This window comes from Varroa destructor, unplaced genomic scaffold, assembly GCF_002443255.2.
Source record: "Varroa destructor unplaced genomic scaffold, Vdes_3.0 BEIS01000001.1, whole genome shotgun sequence".
NCBI lineage: Eukaryota > Metazoa > Arthropoda > Arachnida > Mesostigmata > Varroidae > Varroa > Varroa destructor.
Genome location: NW_019211454.1, coordinates 20223550 through 20243173, shown reverse-complemented (window position 1 = coordinate 20243173; position 19624 = coordinate 20223550). Strand labels below are relative to the sequence as shown.

The following is a 19624-nucleotide window of genomic DNA, read 5'->3' as shown; positions in this document are numbered from 1 at the left end:
GGTCGCCTGGTTGTCTAGGTACAGCGCAGGCCTTTTTCATTTGTCTCGGAGAAAAATGAACAACAAAAGCAAACGAGACCGCTTCCTCCGCGTTTTCCTCCCAATGCACTCTCAGTCCTGCTTTTTCCACAGTCTTACTTTGGCTAGAGTGTGTCCTGATGTTAACGCTGCTGCTACTAGTGCTTCTAGCCAGGCGACAAATGCCATGTGTGGTCACTTTCTGGTCCGCCTGGATAGACGCCTTTGCGGGCCCTGAGCGCACCGTCGTCCACTCCAACAGGAAGAAAGAGGCCGTCTGTTGTGTTATATCCAAGGTCAGCTGTCTAGTGGATATCCAACTTGTTCCAGTTCAAGGAGAACATTAATTGCACTGTTAAATTTCCTTTCAATAGATAGGATGTTCTTGTATAACGGCTGCTTTCCGAGATCAGCAACAGGTCACCTGACATTGCCAGATTAGCAGTGTCAGATGTTCTATTATACATTACGAGTAGACGTATGTTTGATGCCTGAGTTTCTCTGTGGTATTCTTCTTATAAGAATTGGTGGTGATCCTTATTCGTGTAAAATGCGTATTAGTGCAACTATGAATTGTGAATTATATTACTAGCAGCGACGATATTATTTTGCATAAAACCTAGAGGCAGTCATTCTTTTTACAGCATGGCAGCAAAACCAATCCAGCCCGCCTGTTCCTTCCAGGGTTATCCAATGAAGACTGTTTATAATTAAATCTGAAAGCAGTATATATATCTATGGCCATGGAAGCTAGACGAAACTTTCCTCAACGTTTTTATAAAGGTTGAAATCATTTCCAGCGCGATACCAATACTATGCTAGCTCGCAGAGCTTGCCCTCTATCAGTAAAATCGAAACTCAATAGTCACTCAATAGGTCTTGAAAGATATCTGCTTCGGCGTGATTATAATTGTTCAGACTTTCACGCATGCACACGTACAACATTACTGAATAGCAGCAGCAACAACTAGAGCGCTAAGGAAAAGGTACGAAGGGGAAAATGTGGTAGGGCCGCATGTGACATCCACAGATCAGCCGAGCAATTATATCCAATTCGCCACTTCATCTATCCGTAGCCCCTGCTGCTGTTTGGCCGCAGCTCTGAAGCGCGGGGACCTGCGAGGAGCTAGGGAGTCGACGATGAGGTACGAAAAGAAGACGAGGGTGATGTAGAACGGAGGTTTAAAGGACGGCCATGACGATGGGGGCGGCTGCCTCAGGCAGTGCAGCAACGAGTGACTTGGACACTTGGGACGACGGTGTTAGCTCCCTCGGGTGTTGCGGGCGGCTGCCGAACTAATATACATGATGAATGAACCCCTGGCTACCAGTCAAACGTATTTTGACGGAAGGAGCGGGTAGTCCAGTCTGACCCGAAGGAGATTGAAATGTACGGGCAAACGGGCCACTCCAATCGCCGATCACCGCTACCTTTATTCTCTCGGCAGGTTATGCAGCGACACATTCATATTACGTACTGGCTTCGGCTGGTGTAGCCACAGTCATAACTACCACTGCTATCCAATGATTCAGCCATAGAACGTGTGGTAAAACGAGGATCACTGTGACCGCTCGATAAACGCTGCGACTAGATCTACCTAAAGGTAATATCTTCCACCACTTTCTGATCGTTTGTAGCTATGGGATAAAGTGGCGAATTTTTCATACAACAACTTTGAGGACTGACAGACGAGCAATGTCATCGTTCTGGTTTCCGCGAGTAACTGTCTTAAGCTGTGTCTTAAGTGTCGGTCGGTTGGTTGATGCGTCTATCGTCTAAAAACGAATCGGCGACATATCGTATGGGTGACAAGTGAGAATCTTTCGGCACACAGTAGGCACTGTCGACATTGAAAGCAGTAACAAAGAGGGCAGTATCCAGCTTAAGACTATCATTGTAGGGATCGTATGAGGAAAGCACTGCGCAGTCAAAAAAACTCGAATAGCATCGGGCACGAATTGATCAAGAACCTCCATAAGCAGCATTAGAAGAATACAAGTAAGTAGAGCAAATGTGCGGGGGCCAAATAACGAGTTAGCTGACGACATTTGTGCTGGTTAGTTGTTAGAGGAAGCCTTTGGCCCTTGGTTTTCGAGTGAGCGAACTCTTGAAATCTTCAGACATATACCCAGCCGAGTAACCAAGCAGCCAGGCAGGCAAACAGACAAAGGCAGGAAAGCACAGTGGCAGCAATGATGAGGGCAGTGGGCAGCTATCGCTTATGAAAAAATGAAACCCCAAGGCCTCTACAACGCAAAACAGGAAGGCGAAGTCTCTGGACAGCTGTGAGGATATTCGCCTCACTGACGGCAACGGTAGAATGGCGGTATTGGTGCTTCGCCAGTGGCGACAATACCAGCCAACAAACGCCGCCGCAGTATTGTTCGTACTCGGCCCTTCATACTTGCTTCGTATGCCAGATTTCATTTCACTCCGTTCTCTCTACACTACATGCCCAGTGCAAATCAGATCCATCTTAGCCAAAAGGTTCAGCGTCGACCGGGTAGAGGGAACAGGGTTGGCCGTGTGCTGGTTTTGTTCCCAAAATCTACTGTTTTTTCGACGCTAGCTGAGGGCGCGGTTATGGGGTAACGTGAAAGTTGAGAGGAACTGTGCCGGAATGGATCTTTAGCCAGACCTTCTCGTGCCCAATCCGGATGAATGAACGGGATCGAAAAGCTAAGAGGGAACAAGAAGAAACCTGATGGAAGGAAAGAACTGCAATACTACGGTACTCACAAGGACATGGTGTTGCGTCCGACAATGTATTCAACCGGCCGTCCGAGAGGCGCCGACATACAGAAGGATCAGCCGGAAGCTTTCAACAGTCATCCGAACTAAGAGAGAAACATACAAACACTGACTGGCTACTTATTTGTAAAAAGCGAGAATTTTAACATAAATCTTTTTAACAAGTATAGCTGGCAAATCACCACGCATGCCTACACGCTAACCGAAAGAATGTACATACTTCATCAAAAAGGAGGCAAAAAAGGGATTTTCCTATGCACCTTTCATTATTCTAACTCCAGATAAAAATTATTTTCTAAACTAAAAATGAGAAATTACGTTATGTTGCTAATCACCGCTTATTTAGTGTGTTTCTACTGATATGGTTATGATACTGTTAAACGAAATATTGAAATGAAAAATACACATTGCTGCAAGGGAAATAAACTTCTAGAAGAAAAGCAAAGGCTATTAACTGAAAATTCGATTTTTCTGAACTTTTTATACGAGTCGCTGATACCTATGGTATCAGGGATGCAAGACCCATTAATACATAGCTTAGAGGATTAAATGTTACCGATACCAGCCCGCCTCTCAATACAACCGACGTTAAATAAATAGATCACAAAACTGTATAGTTTCAGTAGTGATCGATAAACTTTATACAAGCAGATACTTTTGAATTGACCATATTCTTCTATGATGAACTATCTTGAAAACGGTAAAAAAAACTTTGGATTTTTACCCGTCAGATTTCTCGAAAACTAAATTATTTCTACAACAATCCATAATCATCCTATCCTAGTGTTATTAAGGACGTTAACTTGTTCGAAAAAAATAGGCTACTAAACCCGTTGGCGCAATTTAAAGTCGGCAAGGTCTCCATATGGATATTTTACCCCAGTACAATGTTAGTTGATATGAACGTAGGTGTAAAAAAACAGATCTACCTAACGTTCATACCAGTTATCATTGCATTGGGGTAAAATATTTATGTGGAGACTTCGCCGACCTTAAATTGCGCCAACGGATCTAGTAACCTATTTTTTTTCGAATAAGTTAACGTTCTACTAGGATAGCGTGATTGGAGATTATGAACTGTGGATAGAGTTTTTCATTGAAGGTCTGATAATTAGTTAATATTTGTTCGCCGTTACTCTCCACAATTTTCTTTATATGTCAACGAATTTATTCATTCCTTTTCGCTAGAAAATTTCAGGTCTGCTACTCAGGAACTCATCCAGCTATATTTTAAAGGCCATTTGCAGTGTCAAATGTATTGTTTCTAACTTCGCTTGCCAACAATCGAACCAAATAGTATTCCGAGGTGGCGGGTGAGCTAGAGAATATTTGGGGTGTAAGAGAAATTCCAGCTCAAACTTCTGCAGAGCGTCTCTCACGGCTTTACCCTGATTGTGAAACGTTTTCTATTGGATAGCCGCGTTTATTTGACGCAAGCAGGCCATATACAGATCGTTGTTAAACACTTTGCTCTCATCAGGCACTTTTTCTCAGTGTTTAAGACAGTTTTTCTAACTCTACCAAACTTAAATCATGGTCTTCCTGAGAAAAAAGCCTGACTTAGCTCCCAGACCCTTAATTTTTGATAAAATACTATACACTCAAGATAACTTACCGGTATCCGGTATCTCGACTTGCGCCAGTGAGCACCTTGAACCCCACCGGCCTCGCACGGTCAAGCAGCATAGATTATATACTCCAATTCCACGAGCCCATGCTGAAATTTAACAGACCCTTTTGTAGTCCTCTCAGTTTTAAAGCATCTATGGCACACATATCATGAGTTGCTTCGACAGATCTCAACCTTGGCAGAAGACAAAATAGTTTAACTGCCGAAAATGCATCTCTATAATTTGAAGCCTCTGTCTTTGGAACCTGAGCCCAACAAAGTTGCGCTTCCTGCACATAAAGTTATAAGTAACTCTAAGAGGAAGAAATGGATTTTCGAATATTCTGTACAAATGAACAAACAGTGGACAGGAAAGGGATCATTAAAGACAAACGGAAATTACTAGTACGCAGTGTAGTTGAATGATGTAGGGCTAATGTGTTATGCGCTTGTGTCAATTACAGTGGCTGATGCTTTGGTGAAGCCGCCAAGTGGACTTTTGTCAGGAACGTTTAGCTTTGTTTCGCACTACGATCAATGTATGAAGATAGATGACCAGGACATTGATGATATTGTCGATGTTACGACGAGATATCCCAATCTACCGTCTATAATTAAGGGCGCGTACTGCAGTTTCAAACTTCGTCTGAGCCGTAATCCAGGGTTCGTGCGACCGAATCAGACAATGACTGAATTTCAAGAGACGATGAAGAAGGAGGAAGGCCAAATGGATGGTTAGTATGAATTCAGCAGTGTTACTTATTTGAACAATTAAGCAACTCATCTAACGCTTCTATGTAAAGCGTAATTTTATTCGACACTTAATATAACGTTCTTGATTTAATGTTATCTTTGATCTGAGACGAAGACTATGTGCATCATACCGTACCTTCCGATACTACGCGATGTTAAATTCAACCTAAATGGCTGATAATATATTTCAGAGGTCAGGAAACTGCAGCCAGAGTTCCCTGGCTTCATAGGGCTCTGTGTGCCATCTCCGTGCACCAAATTATCATTCCAAAATATGGGAGCCGCCATCAAGAATATGCTCTACAAGTTCATCAGCGACAATTACTCAAAGTTCCCCATGGTAGTTGGGATGGACATTGTGTCATGTACGACACGCGACACGGAAAACAGGATTAGCTGGACATTTTCAACGCAGCTCATTGTGTTAGTAGTACTAGTAGTAGTTTATCTTGAGACAAATAAATCAAGGCTGGTAGAAGCTTCGTACTAGAAAGGACTGGTTCATTGAAACATTGCTCTTCAGTATTATTATTATTACGATTCGTTTATTAGTAGTAGTTTGCCTACTGGCATGTCTGAAGCAATGCAACATAGGACGTAAAACTCTAATAAATTTGTTCAGGAAAACTGCCGTATGCACCTAGTACCTACTATAACCGTTGGATCCGCGTAACGATAAAAGTTCACACATGCGAATATATATTTCACGAAGAAAATGGCGAGGTTTGGGCTGGCAGGGTCATTCATTGGGTACTTCTAATATAAGAGAACGGCATGTAGTTGAAGCAAGATATGTAATTTATGTGCTTATATGCTACAAAATAAAAACCATATCTAATGAGATTGAGTCATATACATAATTTATATATTTATTTACGTTGTGAAACAAAGTACTCCGCTGTATTTTTCGATTTCATCCTTTGCATACGGACATTACCTATTCCCTGTTCCGAAGCTGATACAATAGTATCAATAACAAATCAATATTGTTATGCGCTGCATCTAATTCACTTGGTTAAATGGGCACATATACTCTGTGAAGGGATAGTCGACACTTTTCTAGTTCCTTGAATTTGTTGGAAAGCTCTGGGAACAATCCGGAGGTACTATGGATGTTCTACAACACGAATCTGCAAAAGTTCCTAAATGTCAATTTTTTGCCCATCGATCGGAACAAAGTAAACAGATTAAAAGTGAAGCTGAAGAAATATGCTTACAGTCCCGCTGCGTTGATTACAAAAATAAGCATTATTGCAGTGGCTAAATATTTTTACTTAGATAGTGTCAGCTTTGCAGCTTCTTTCTTACTCACAAACTTTAGATAACTAATTAAGTTTAGAAGGAGTGATCCATTTTAATCCATTCAGTTAGAATTGAGGAGGATCTGGATTTTCTCCTGCCACTCTACGCGAAACCGATTTTCTCAGGGAACGGACGTTCCTTGTCGTCGCACACTTATCGATGATGGTTTTTCGAAACTAAACTAAGGCCCACAGGTTGCTAAGAGACATTCGTGAAAATGATATAGAAGATCAAAATATTGCCAAGCAAACCGCAAGTTCTGTCTACGTTACTCTGTCTCAATCCGCGCTATTTTGTTCATTAGTTTTTTATTCACACGAAAATAACAAGAATTCATGTAGAAGCTAGACGAAAAAATATTTTAATGACAAAAGTTTTCGTCCATATAATTCGAAGACTTCCCGTGGAATAGGTCTAGGTAAAAACGAGACATTGAAAATTCGACTTGGTCCGCTGAAAATTGACCAGCTACGAGAGTCTAGATGCAACCTTCAAATTCTACCTGATATGATATAAACAGCTCTCGATGAGGTATTTTCACTATATACAATCAACCGTTCATATAGATTATATTAAACTAGAACGCGATGCTCACGTTGTTTCCTGTCCATTTTGGCCCCGCCCTTCTTCTTCGATAGACTTGACATTATATATATATATATATATTTATTATATAAGGTTAAGTTTTTTTACAGGTGCATTTTCGGAATGTTGGCTCTCCTGGTAGCCATCGGTACTCTCGTAGACACGTACGTCTGCATCACAATTGACCGCGAGTCGAAAGACTATGACGTTAAGCACACATTTGACTACGGTATGCGCAGTTTTTGTGAGTTAAAATTATATCTTGCCAAAGAAATTTTTCTCCTACCTTTGTTCCGATCTATTGCATATTTTTCTCACATCGTAGCCTTGTTTAGGATGCACTCGCCAGAGTCAGATTTTTCCCAAAGTCCTACACGAAGACACGACGAATATAGTGAAGCTCCATAGGTAATTGCACCTCGTTGTTTTCCTTTTTCTTCGTTAGATAACTGTTCTTGATATCGTATTTCAATATTCACTGCTGTCGCCATATAACTTTATGTACTCTCACCGAATAACGCCAAAAAAATAGTAGCCATTAATTTGATTTAGGTTCCCAGCAGGCGTTTTTTTAATATTTAAAGTACTGTGCCCACCACTTTGAATACCACTTTTGAAGCCCAAGCTCTAGAACCGGATTCGGAACAAAAATCCGTTTATTTAAACTCGAGGACCCTGTACTTTTTTATCCACCTATACGTATAGATCATCGTAGTATCGGCCCTCGCTGTTGTCAATAAAAAGGCAATGCTGCCGCTAAAAAGTTTTCCACTTACTTCGAGGAAATATTTTGCATACAATGATACCGGCGCAACGATAGGAGGAGCTATTCGACTCTGTGATGTTAGGCGATAAGGTAGTAGTGCGGCAGACGATAGTGTTATTTATGTAACGGGTTAAGTTGAACCGACTAATTGCCTTAAGCCAAAGTTAACAGGATGTGGCACAGCTGTGCCATTAACAGTTCACGCTTCTGATACCATCTTGATGCATTCTACCCAGATGTTACGCTATATATTTCTCCAAGTATCGCCGTCTTCTTTTACATTTCATGGTCAACTACTACCGAACTGTAATTTAAACTTCGTGTCTATCTAGTTTGAGCGGTGGAAACAAACGTCTACCACTGCAGCACTCTGGCTCTTCACGGTTCTCAGAATGTAACACCATTCGTCCCATATTATTATGTACACTCTAAGCTAAACAGCTGTCTATTTAACCCTGTTAATGAAAATGTTAGGAATGCCTTTGATCTCAACGTTCGTACGCATATAGCAATCTATCTAGCCTGATAAAAATTGAATGAAATTAATTTCATGGCGCACGACGCAGCCGCGGATCCGTCAAACTTATTTATCCGTCACTTTTCCTGCTATACGGTTCGTTCGATCGAGGTCAGATCTCTGAAAGGTAGGGCATCGGCCTGTCCTTTACCGGGCACTGGAAAGTCTTCCGGGGAGCTCTGTGCGTCATACTGAGCCTATGCGACATGTACTATGCCTTCTAGACCTAACCGTTTTTACGTTTAGTATGCTACGCGGAGCGCGCTTTCAACAGATGACAAAGATGAAGCGCTGTAAATTGTTGGTGGAGTGCAGAACGTTGCGTCTGGGACTGCATCACTCCGTGCAGAGAAGAACACTGACCCAATCTTGTGCCGCTTGCCCGATCATTTTGAAGCGATGCTAAACAGACGCAGTAGCTCTTAGGGATCACAACGTGAAAAGAATGGCAGTAAAACTTTGTGCCCGCTTGTCCGAACCCAATAGCCGTCTTGAAATGGTCGGACATGGCTCGTTTCTCGTGGATAGCTAAAATATCATCCTAGGAAAGCAGTGCGGGGAAGCGTTTCCTGAATTAAGCGTTAGTTTTCTCAGAAAAATGCAATGCCAACGTAATTATAATTTAACTATTTTCCAAAGCTTTACAAAAGCTAACATTGAATTTGGAGGAATTTTCACATTTTAGCCATTAAATGCTCAAGTGATTATTTTCGCCCTATTGATAAAATGTAAATGATCGCAGCTTTTATTCTCCAAGCGTACAGATACAGTAGATATAATTTATATATTCGATTAGAAGCATACTTGGGTAGGTGATCCTTTTTTAGTGATCTGTTCGACAGCCTTTAAGAATTTGGAAAATAATTTCCGTTGTTTCATCACTGATTTATGGTTTCCATTCTCTGATTGGATGGATATGGCCTACCGGCTTGGAGATAGATGGGAGATATGCGACAGAGTCCAACGGGAACTGCTGAAGAATATAAGGTTAGGTTAGACAAAATCTCAGACTGCTGCCGCGAGTGTGGCTGGAGATCACTTTTGAGTATAGAACTGAAGCACAATTTGTTTGAGCTGCTTTTTTTGATAACCCCGAAGCTGACCGAAAGATAAATTGGAATCCTCCTGCGACACAGTGAGCGAAATCAATCATTTTGGAATCGATTAATAAACCCACCAAGCTAATGGAGTAATTGTTTATGAAATATGGTTATTGATATTTGCAACGAGATAATGGAACGAATACAACACATAATGCGCGGCAACAAGGTTGTTGGGACGGAATTTATCGACAAAAATTATCGCAACAACGTCTGTACGTCTTCCAACAACTGCGTCGGGAAAACAAATCACCCAAACTTTATAACTACAATAGAATATTGTTATATATTAATATTAAGTAGGTGAATCAGATACTATTCAGCAAACCGATCAAGCAACTCTTCAGTGGGGCAGGGCAATTGCAACTATTGCTACCTCCTTTAGACTGGGTATAATATTAAATATATAAGGTAGTTCCACTAAAGGCCACAGGGCATGGGACCAAATCGGCGAGTCAATCTACTGTAGTTATAGTTGTTATTATTATAATTTGCCGTTTCTACATAATATGCCTATTTCATTAGCAGTGTTTCAATGCTGTCGAAGATCACCGAGCGGGGAGTGGTTCTAGATATTTGTAAGAGCAATCACAAGTAATTTTCGAGCCTTTGTACGATGGTGGAAACCCTGCTATGTTAAAACTTTTTCTCAGTACATAGTTGCTTTCATCTCTCGTTAAAGCTGTAAACGCTGTTGCCTTGTCGGTTCCATCTGGAAGTTAAAATTTCTACGCCGTACTGCCGGCTGACGCCAGTCGCCACTTCGATAATAAACCCTAGACTATAATTTGAAACAAATGAGACTGCAGAACCTCCTTCGCATAGCCAAAACCATTCTGATACCATTCAGAAGTGTTACCTTTTAAAATATACGCTTTTATAAGCATAAGTATTGCGTATAAAGGATTGACCATTCTACTAAGAAATACGTTAGCTTAGGAGAGATGTGCGCCTTTGCTGGCTAGTCCTCTGAATCTGCCTCATTCATATGGTGCTATATGCATCTATGCATACAATTGTGGTCAATGAATTGTTAGGTATCATTCAATCCATTGGAATAAAGTGGAAGCGAATCTTGTAGCGAAGAAGGGGTAGCTGGTTTACCTGACATACATCAACGTATCTATTTGTTTTGTTAAGCAAAATTTCCATTTATCATTATATTTTTCAATTAGACTCAATTTTTCTTTGCCACCGTCAGTTCCGATGCTGTCTAGTTCGATCGTATTTTTATGATAAATTAGATATAAACATTCGATTAAACGTACGCAATATATCGAACACATACATATCTGTGCATGCAAACGTACCCATTGTAATATGCCTTTTTACGTGGGCTTGAGGATACAACAAGGCGCCATCAATCCACGTAGCATTTATGTACTGATGTTTGAATGCATTCCATGATATATGATTTTTTAATATCAACATATGATTGGCAAAATTAGCCGTTGGCAATCAAGCTGCATGACCACGGTGGCCTGTTACCCGCGACGCCAGAGGTGGGTCGAACCGTTCTACTGCCCGAGAGACGATCACAAAGGAAACTTGCGTTCGATTTCAAATAGAGGTCTTATATTTTCCCGTGAACCTGCTAATGCCGCCATTGATTTATTGACGTTTAATTACCATAGTCATATAGGAACTTGTATGTTTCAATATTAGAAGTCTGCGTGCAGATTATTTCGAAACGTAAAATAACCCTGTGAAAGTTAATTTAATTTTCGGCAATTATCCAAAATTGAACCACACTGACTTCCTGAGAAATTTCCCTTTCTTTAATAAACTTACATTGAAATAGATAAAGTACACTTTATACAAGTACATTTTATATAGGTACATTTTATATCATGGTTCAGCTGTCCAACTCAACCCAACAACGATTGTTGCTTAAAAAAAATCGGCATATCTTAAATGAAAGACGCTTCGGTTGTTTGTTTTTATGCCGCGTTGCACCTAGCTTATACTAATCGTCCGCGGTATTGTTACTGCATAGTATAAGAATATACTATATAGAACAATAGAGAAGCGAGTGGTTTGTCGGACGGTTATAACTAAACAGGAATGAATCAAGGCTTTTATTAAGCGTCCATTAACGTTAAGCGTTAATTGACCTGTATTCCAGAAAACACCGGTAATATTGTCCACATGTTACGCAATTGCTCCGCAGTCGTTTCACTTCGTAAGCTTCTGGATAGCCGCGTTTCGCCAGATACGATCAAATGTATCAATGGAGTGAAGTTTTTCTCGCTGTTTTGGCTCATTATGGGTAATACTGGCCAGCTGAGGGCAGGTAACATGACAACCAACCTAAAAGAAATGCGAAAGGCGCTCGAGACCATGTCAACTCAATTCATTTTAAACAAGGATCTTGCTGTAGACTCCCTATGCGTCACCGCGTACGTTTCTACTACTCTTTGGCCCGAACATTTAAATATAAAATGATAGTGAGCTTTTTTATTTACCCAGGCTATGAGTTACGCTCGCTTAAATCTAGGGGTATCGTATGGACTAAGGCACGTTTGCTTACTAAATGAATTATGACAATTTAGGGTACCGCGTACACAGATAAAGTTACTCGTCCAACACAATAAAGTCAAGACCTAATTTAGTTCAGTATATTATAATATAAGATGCGCACGAAAAAAATTAGTAATGCAAAATCACTGGATGCAGATTAAGCATACTAGCACGGAGCTTATCGACGGCTTAATTAATAGACGGCCATTTTATATTCCTATTTATGATGCGTAGCGGTGTCCTCTTCGCGTTCGGTCTGTCCAAGTTCGATGGTACCAAACATGTACTTAAGTACACACTTCATCGACTTACCAAGACACTGCCGTGTTACTATCTTTTGTTATGGTTCCTGGCCAAGTGCTTCGCAGGCCTCGGGACGGGTCCCACGTGGGACATTGAGAGTACACGCTACCTAGCAAAATGCGATACCAACTGGTGGACCAATGTTCTACTCGTTAATAACTTCGTACGGGTCGAAGAACAGGTTTGCGCGCCCTTTTGAATCTGTACTGTATATTCTTCTCACATATAGCAGACATTACGCTTTATTATTACTGAGGAACATATTGACAAAACAAAAAGCAATCGGACAGGGAACTGCATGATAGGAGCGCCGCTAAATAGCTTCTACTTTATTACTCTCCGGAAATAAAATATACGATATAACAATAAATTTTGCATCTCTTATTGCAATTGCAGTGCATCCCTCATGCATGGCTCTTGGCTATGCTGATGCAGGGTTTACTTCTTGCTGTAATCGCTAACTTCTTCTGGAAAAGGTAACTGGTGGTAGTGATGGTTTGTTCTCTTTTAGTCGCTACGTGCAGCAGTAAAGCAGTGCCGTTGACCGATTTTGTATTCAGTCTACTTTACTATCTACCATGTCAATATTTTGTCATTCCTTTGTCTCGGTATTGCTTGCTTCTAGGATAGTAAGTTATCTTCGAATTGCTAGAATAAGTCTCCGAGAACAAAGGCAGCAGTCTATTATTTGAAAGTTCCGACTATAAAATAGAACGGACGTCTAACTCAAAAGAAAGGGCCTGCTTTCTTTTATTTAATATCGCAATAAACCCTTCAGCATGTCAACCACTTAGTATTGCTTTGGGCCTTTCAGCTGGCAAAAATTCACCTTAGAACTTTTTTCTTCCGTTAAAAGGGGCTGGAGGCAGGCGTATGGAATCATACAAATACTACATTCTTATCATGACGCATCCATCGTTTGTTAATTTGTCTGAGGACTGAACAAACGATTTTTTTCTGTACTGAAAAAGCCGTCCTCCACATTTTGTGTTCTGTCTCTACTTAAGACCACGGAACGGCAGTATCATAATGCGAACATTGGTTATTAGCAGCATAGTACCTATTAGCTAGGTCAGAAGAAGCAAGTTCTAAAGGACGATATTAAGCCATGGGTAACAAAACAAAAATAAGGCAATTAGCTGATCCAAGTAAAAAAAAAAGTCGAAGATACCTAGACTGAGTAAAACACTATAAACCTATCATAGCAGTTAACCGTGTACAATTTAACGCTTTCAATTTTTATCAGGGCTGAAGACCTTACGCACTTCGCTTTGGGGGTCCTTGTTCTTGTTACAATGATTGTTGATTTCATCATTAACTACGCCAATGACCTCGGCCCAACTACATTGCTCCGAGAGTACCGACAGGGGTAAGTTTTATCTATGAGTATCCGTATAAATTTATAGAAAGCACACGACAAATGCAGTGTAGTCTTGAGGCAAAGACATATATGTCAATGTATATATCTATGCAGATAGCAAGGTGTATTCTTCTGCGAGAAGCTAGCCAGTATTGGTTGAGGCAGCCATACTGATCGCGGAACCCGTGAAGGAAAAACCACCCGTCACAGTCGGCTGCTCAGCTGGTAAACCCCCTATATGGTACCGTCGTCTCTTCGCTCGCTTGCCTTCCTTGTCTCCGTAATTTTAAAAAAGAGAGCAGTTTCTCCGTAGGGAAATTGTACCTCTATCGTTTCTCCTTACGGTCGTCTTACTTACAGTGCAATTCAATATGGCCGCCAACACCTGTGCTGTTTACTGTGTTCGCCCGAGCGAAAACTTCCTGAGGAAAAAGTATAGCGGAAAGATAGTCGCGAATGCCCATTGATGCGGCGTAGCTGTAACAGACGGTCGGTTAGGTGAGAGTGCTGACTAGTTCAGTGTCTCCGAAAAAAAATTGCAGAAATTTCCTAATGGTTGCTCTACTTCGTCCATGACTGGAAGGTCGTAGAAATTTAAAACTCTCCATTAACTGAATAAAAGGGTTAAGGAACATCCGGATTCTTATCGCGTATATGTGGAGCACCATAGCCTATCTCTGCGACACGCAAACCTGAGCGCCTAAACGCGAGCAAAGTTCAGGCGTACGCAGGACGCCCTTTTGAGGTAACAGTGATAGTAGCTTCGCAAATTTCACAGAAATTTGAGCAAACAGTGATTGCATCATATTCAATACGCAACGCCAAATCCTAATCGAACAAGGGATAAATTCAAAAGAATAACTCTCAGTAGTTTTCACGTATGGAGTTTTGACAGAAGTTAGCCGCAAAAAAAACTTGAATCTCTTTATAGCATCGGCAACAAAAATATTGACAATTGTTGACTCGATATATGTTATTGAGAAGTAAATTGAGCTACTCACCAAGAAAAGCTGACAACTAGTTCTTTCCTGTGGTCGAGGTAGCTATAAGGTGTATTGTGCAAACTAGATATTATTACGACTGCTCAGCTTTTTTATCCATGTACACGCCGTCATTCCGATGGGTGTACTTCTAGGGTTATTAGTTAACTAAGAATCAGCTTTGTTTGAGGGTTGGTTTTTATAGAATACAGGGAATCTAGGAGAATATAGCACTTAGCAGTTGGTTTTATTTAACTGAAACCTTTTCTGCGAGGCTTGTTAGAAATATATACGAGTTAACTTGCATCCAACGCGTTCAATTCATCTGTCCAGACGAAGGAAACATGTGTTCAGTAAAGATAACCAATTGTGTAGCATCATACCCCAGATGCATTAGACCTAAATAAATAGACTGAAGGAAATAAAGAGAACGATGATGTCTAGTTATATCATCCAATAGTTGTCGCGCTGAGTATTAGCGGCAACCACGCTCTTTAATCTGATCGTCCTCTATGGACGTTTGGGCTTAAGAGATGTGTTATTTTATGTGACTTTAGCTTAAATCACACGTTACTAAGATGTAAAGTTTCCTCATGTTTCGCTGAATTTACCCGTCTTGACAGCTCTCGAAACGCATATATGACGCATGTTGGAATGCAGCTCTACTCCCGCGGAGGACCTTTCTTAATAGGGTTGATCGTTGGGTTTATCTTCACTCAGAAGATCAACCGAAAGAAGACTTTTGCTAAGATGAATCGCCTGAAGACGACATTTATGTGGTTGATGATTCTCGCCGCTACTGGAGTAACAGTAAACGCTACGTTCGGCTGGAACAAAGGTTGGTTTCTTTGAGTTTCAAGTTTGCGGTACGATGCGTGAACATGTTTGCGTGCAGATTCAAGTGGTAGCTATACATTCTCATGCACTGCGAGAGACGAAATCGGCGGTATCGTGTGGCCATCAGCCACATCGAATTTGAGCCTAAAGATTTTACTCGTGCAGGACGTATTTGGATTCTGCTGTAGCCACAGAAATTGCTTAGAGCTTCTATGTATTCGGGAGATTTGTGTCTTTGGACATAACACGCATATAATAATATTATAACGAATGAAATCCCGAATCCTAACGAATGTGAAGATTAAGTTATACTCAGTTATCAGCTATTAACAATAGTTATCTAAATAACATAATAAATAAATAAGAATAAAATACATCCACTGTATATCACTATGACAATAGAAATAATGGATTACCGTATTTTTGGATATAGGATCCAGCACATAAAAGAGATAGGTATCAGAATCACTGGCATTCAGAATCAGGTGGATGCATTTCGAGTATCCAAAAAACACTATACCACTATGATAAGATAGAGGTTTTAAGGGAATTTTCTAACAGTCGCTCTTATGGCTCCCTTAAAAGAGTGAAGAAAAAATAACAACCACGTTTAGCCGCCCCGACCGTTTAAATACCCAATATACCCACAGACACAGTGGTGTTATTCAGAACGGATACCTTCTCTGAGAGTAAATAATTAGTCTTGATTGTTTGCCCTATATACATGCCTCCAATTTCTACAATTTTACTCCCGATTCGCCGATTTTTTTTTCGACTTATTGTCCCTTCATTGTACTCGTAATAGTTCTTTTAGCCTCTTTACTATCGATGTAATAGGTTTCGGAAGGCCGAGAAGCTTTTTTCATTGTCATACTATAAGCTGCCAGCGTCGTCACAGCGGTAACGTAGTAAGACTCTGTTTCATTAACCGACAAACCGAGCAACCGATCTGATAGACTCTATGTGTGCTCCTGAAGCTGATTATAGCCACCAGTACTACAACTAACAAATGATTGGCCCGTTTTTTCCTTTCGTCCCTCTCTGTCGGGTTTCAGGCTCATCTTCGCCTTCGCCAATAGCGTCCGCTTTCTACGACGCACTTCATCGGGTGGTATTTGCCCTGGTCACCAGTCTTCTGATTATGATGTGCCATGCCGGTAAAGGCGGCGTCTTCAACATGCTACTCTCATGGCCTGGCTTCATTTCCGTTGGCCGGATCTGGCTGTTGATCTACCTAATCAATCCGTTTGTCATTTTCTACAACAACGGTACACTGCGAGCACCTCAATATTACACCAAAAAACAATTGGTAAGCGTTCCGCTTTGTTTTCCCTTGCACATAATATAATATTTGCGCCTAGGACTGCGTGCGTCTATGAAGTCGTGTTTATTATTCTATGGCAATTTGTTTGTTCTGTCGTAATATTGAATTTCGTTTTTTGAACCTCTTTGAACATGTCGTCGACATCTGTCAGGCACGATTGGTTTTAGCTGGACATGGTCTTAGATGCGCTCCTCTATCCTTCTGTTGTTCATGGTCGTTGAGCTCGAAGTTTTCTTTTTGCTAAGTTGAGCCTCCAGCGGGATAATGGTTTCTAACGATAGCTCTTTCATTCGATTCTAGTAGCTATAGCGCTTACCTTATATGAACTGTTTATGTGATGCAACTCGCTAAACAATCGGCCTATCGTATTGTAACAATTAGACCCTAATACCGCCTTCGACCTATGCAAAATCGATGCTATTTGAGAAATGGCGCCTGGCTAAAACAAAGTGAATTATCTATGAACAACAGCACCAAACTGCTGGATGAACAATAATCTCATCGAAGTTCCTATTAGCTACAACTAATTTTTGTCAGGCCATACAACCCTCTTCCGTTGAGCAGCTGTTACAGGTAGGCGGCATGATACAGGGAAAACGTTGTCCGTTCCAGACAGAAAATATTAGGCGAGCGGGCAAAAGTAAAATAGCGCCTTCTCCGTCATAGGATAGCGCGGAAACGCCTTTATTAAATACGTGAAAGAGTATAGTATGTTCTCCGTCATTCAAAACTTGTTTCTGTCGTAAGTGATTCATTAAAACTGGCCGTGGAAACGTGGAAAAGTCGTAATCTGGTTAAATCCATGAGTGAAACTGGTAATAAGAAAACGACCAGCAAGCAATTCAAGACTGGCATTCGCAGAAAGGCTTGAATACCAAGCAAGTCTGAACCAACCAGGGTCGCAATTGTCAAGGGGGTTTGGCCTGAACGTGAAAGACGCAAGTTTGCAACGCAACTCAATTGAGGCTGCCTGGCCCAATAAGCGGTCGAAGACGCAAAAGTCAAAGGGAAGTCTTAGCGCAAGGGCAAGCGAGCGAACTGGCTCCTGTGAAGATTGCCAGGGAGAAAGCGTGTGTTGCCTCTGAATTACTTCTTCTATTCTTCCCCAGTCTTCTCCTTTTTTTTTTTCGTTTTCTGTTCGGTGCTTTCCTTGTACGGGAAAGAGAAAGACCGAGCCTCGACATCCTTTCTTTCTTACCCCATGTTTGCCTCCCTTTCTTCACTAGTCGGCCAACAAAAGCCATGACGGGCAGCGTACTGCAGCCGAGACAGCAGCGCGGGAGGAATAAAGAATTGCAAAAGAATGATTTGCCATGCCCATATCCACCACTTTGTATCTTTTGGAACAGCTCGGCAGCAGCCTCGGCGAGAGAGGGATAGCTGGAGGGACCGCTGTAGGCTACGCTAAAGAGCAGTGCAAGCTCTGCAACAGCATCAATAGTAGCTAGGCAGTCTGCCAGCAAGCGGAGTCAGGAGAGCAGGCAGTATTCAACGTAGCATGTTGAAGAAAACCGATATGGTTGCTTCAGAGACTACAAGAGGTGCTCGTCGTAGCGTATGTTTCTTCCACGCCATTTTGCCCGCACCTTACCTTCTTAGCTAGCGACACTCTAAACTAGCCTGGACAGAGGCAAACAGAAGTTCTAGATACATTAGCCAATAGTTAGAGTTGCAGTTTAAAGACGGAAAACATGAACTGGTCCGTTAAGGTTTCCCGTCATCGATGTTTCCGACCTGACTGACATACACCCTGCATGCTTGAGGACTCTGCTAACATGGGATATCACCACTTCAAATGTGTGAAGGTAGAAAGCTCTCACACATGTAGCGTGCAGTTAAGCGATACGCTGAATACCCATATAGCGCATAAACGACCAAAGTCCAGGAAGTGATTAGTAGCTAGTATAAACTAGCAGTTTAGCAGTATCTCATGATTAGCTCATTTTTCACCACCGCAGCTCATAAATAACACCACTCTAAAGTGACTATATGACGCTAGCGCAGGTCCGTTTGATGTAAATCTCAGTACTGTTATACTATTAGCAGCCCCGGCTAAGTTTGCTCGCAGTTTACCCGCTACTCACGATCATTGTAGAACGCCAGTCTTTTCCTAAAACAATAGCACAAATTGGTGATAAACAAAGGTTTGCTTTTATCGAATCCCGTTGCACTGGGTAAACCGGATTGAAATTAAGAACTTTCTCTTTCGTCCGAAATCGACGGACCATATCGTTTCCAGTTTTTCTGCATTCGAAAACCAATCCGAAACGAAATATTCTCGGTACGGCTTAGGTCAAAGTAGGTCAATGATTACCAAAAGCGTCGCAGAAAAGCCATTTATGATGATCCCGACTATTTGATGCGAACAGCGGAAGGAGAGTATCTATCCCGAATCAGGTCATTCAACGGTTAGTCTCTTTACGGGCTTCCGCACCTTGGTGCACTTTTTAGACTTCGGGATTTATTGAGGCAATACTTCAGCAGGGTTATGCATAGTTGCTACTAAGAAAATTAATTGCGGATCAGAGAAGGAATATTTTGAAAATGAAAAAAAAAAGTTGCTGAGGTCCTGAATTGAAACGGTAAAAATATTGTTAAAGAAACGTGACCATTAGGACTGATGTTTTTATCACAGGTGAACAAATTCAAAAAAGTAACTGTTTTTATTTTTAGTACAGTTGCAGAGAGAAATCGTAAGAAAAATTCCGAACCAGATGAATCGTTCCGCATATTGGTCTGTAATATTCGTACACAGGCTGTGCTTTATCTATTTTGGGCTCTAGTTGCTATTAAGCACCGAGGGTGGCTAGTGCGAATTGGCTGTATCATCTTGTTTACATTTATTCGTTTGCAATCTATTAGTTTGTTGAAGCAGTGTGAAGTATCCCATTAGACACC

At 41.3% G+C, this 19624-nt stretch overlaps 1 protein-coding gene across 5 annotated transcripts in view; it reads left to right on the top strand.

The window, feature by feature from the left end:
* LOC111255399 (O-acyltransferase like protein-like) overlaps nt 1-19624 on the top strand; it is a 132263-nt gene that overhangs the window by 100989 nt on the left and 11650 nt on the right. For all 5 annotated transcript variants that reach the window (XM_022817349.2, XM_022817339.2, XM_022817358.2 and 2 more), the window contains exons 3-11: nt 4844-5113; nt 5324-5555; nt 7130-7248; nt 11528-11801; nt 12157-12406; nt 12622-12701; nt 13472-13594; nt 15189-15403; nt 16458-16711. In XM_022817349.2, coding sequence (XP_022673084.1) covers nt 4844-5113; nt 5324-5555; nt 7130-7248; nt 11528-11801; nt 12157-12406; nt 12622-12701; nt 13472-13594; nt 15189-15403; nt 16458-16711 — 1817 coding nt within the window. The remainder of the gene's footprint in view (nt 1-4843; nt 5114-5323; nt 5556-7129; nt 7249-11527; nt 11802-12156; nt 12407-12621; nt 12702-13471; nt 13595-15188; nt 15404-16457; nt 16712-19624) is intronic.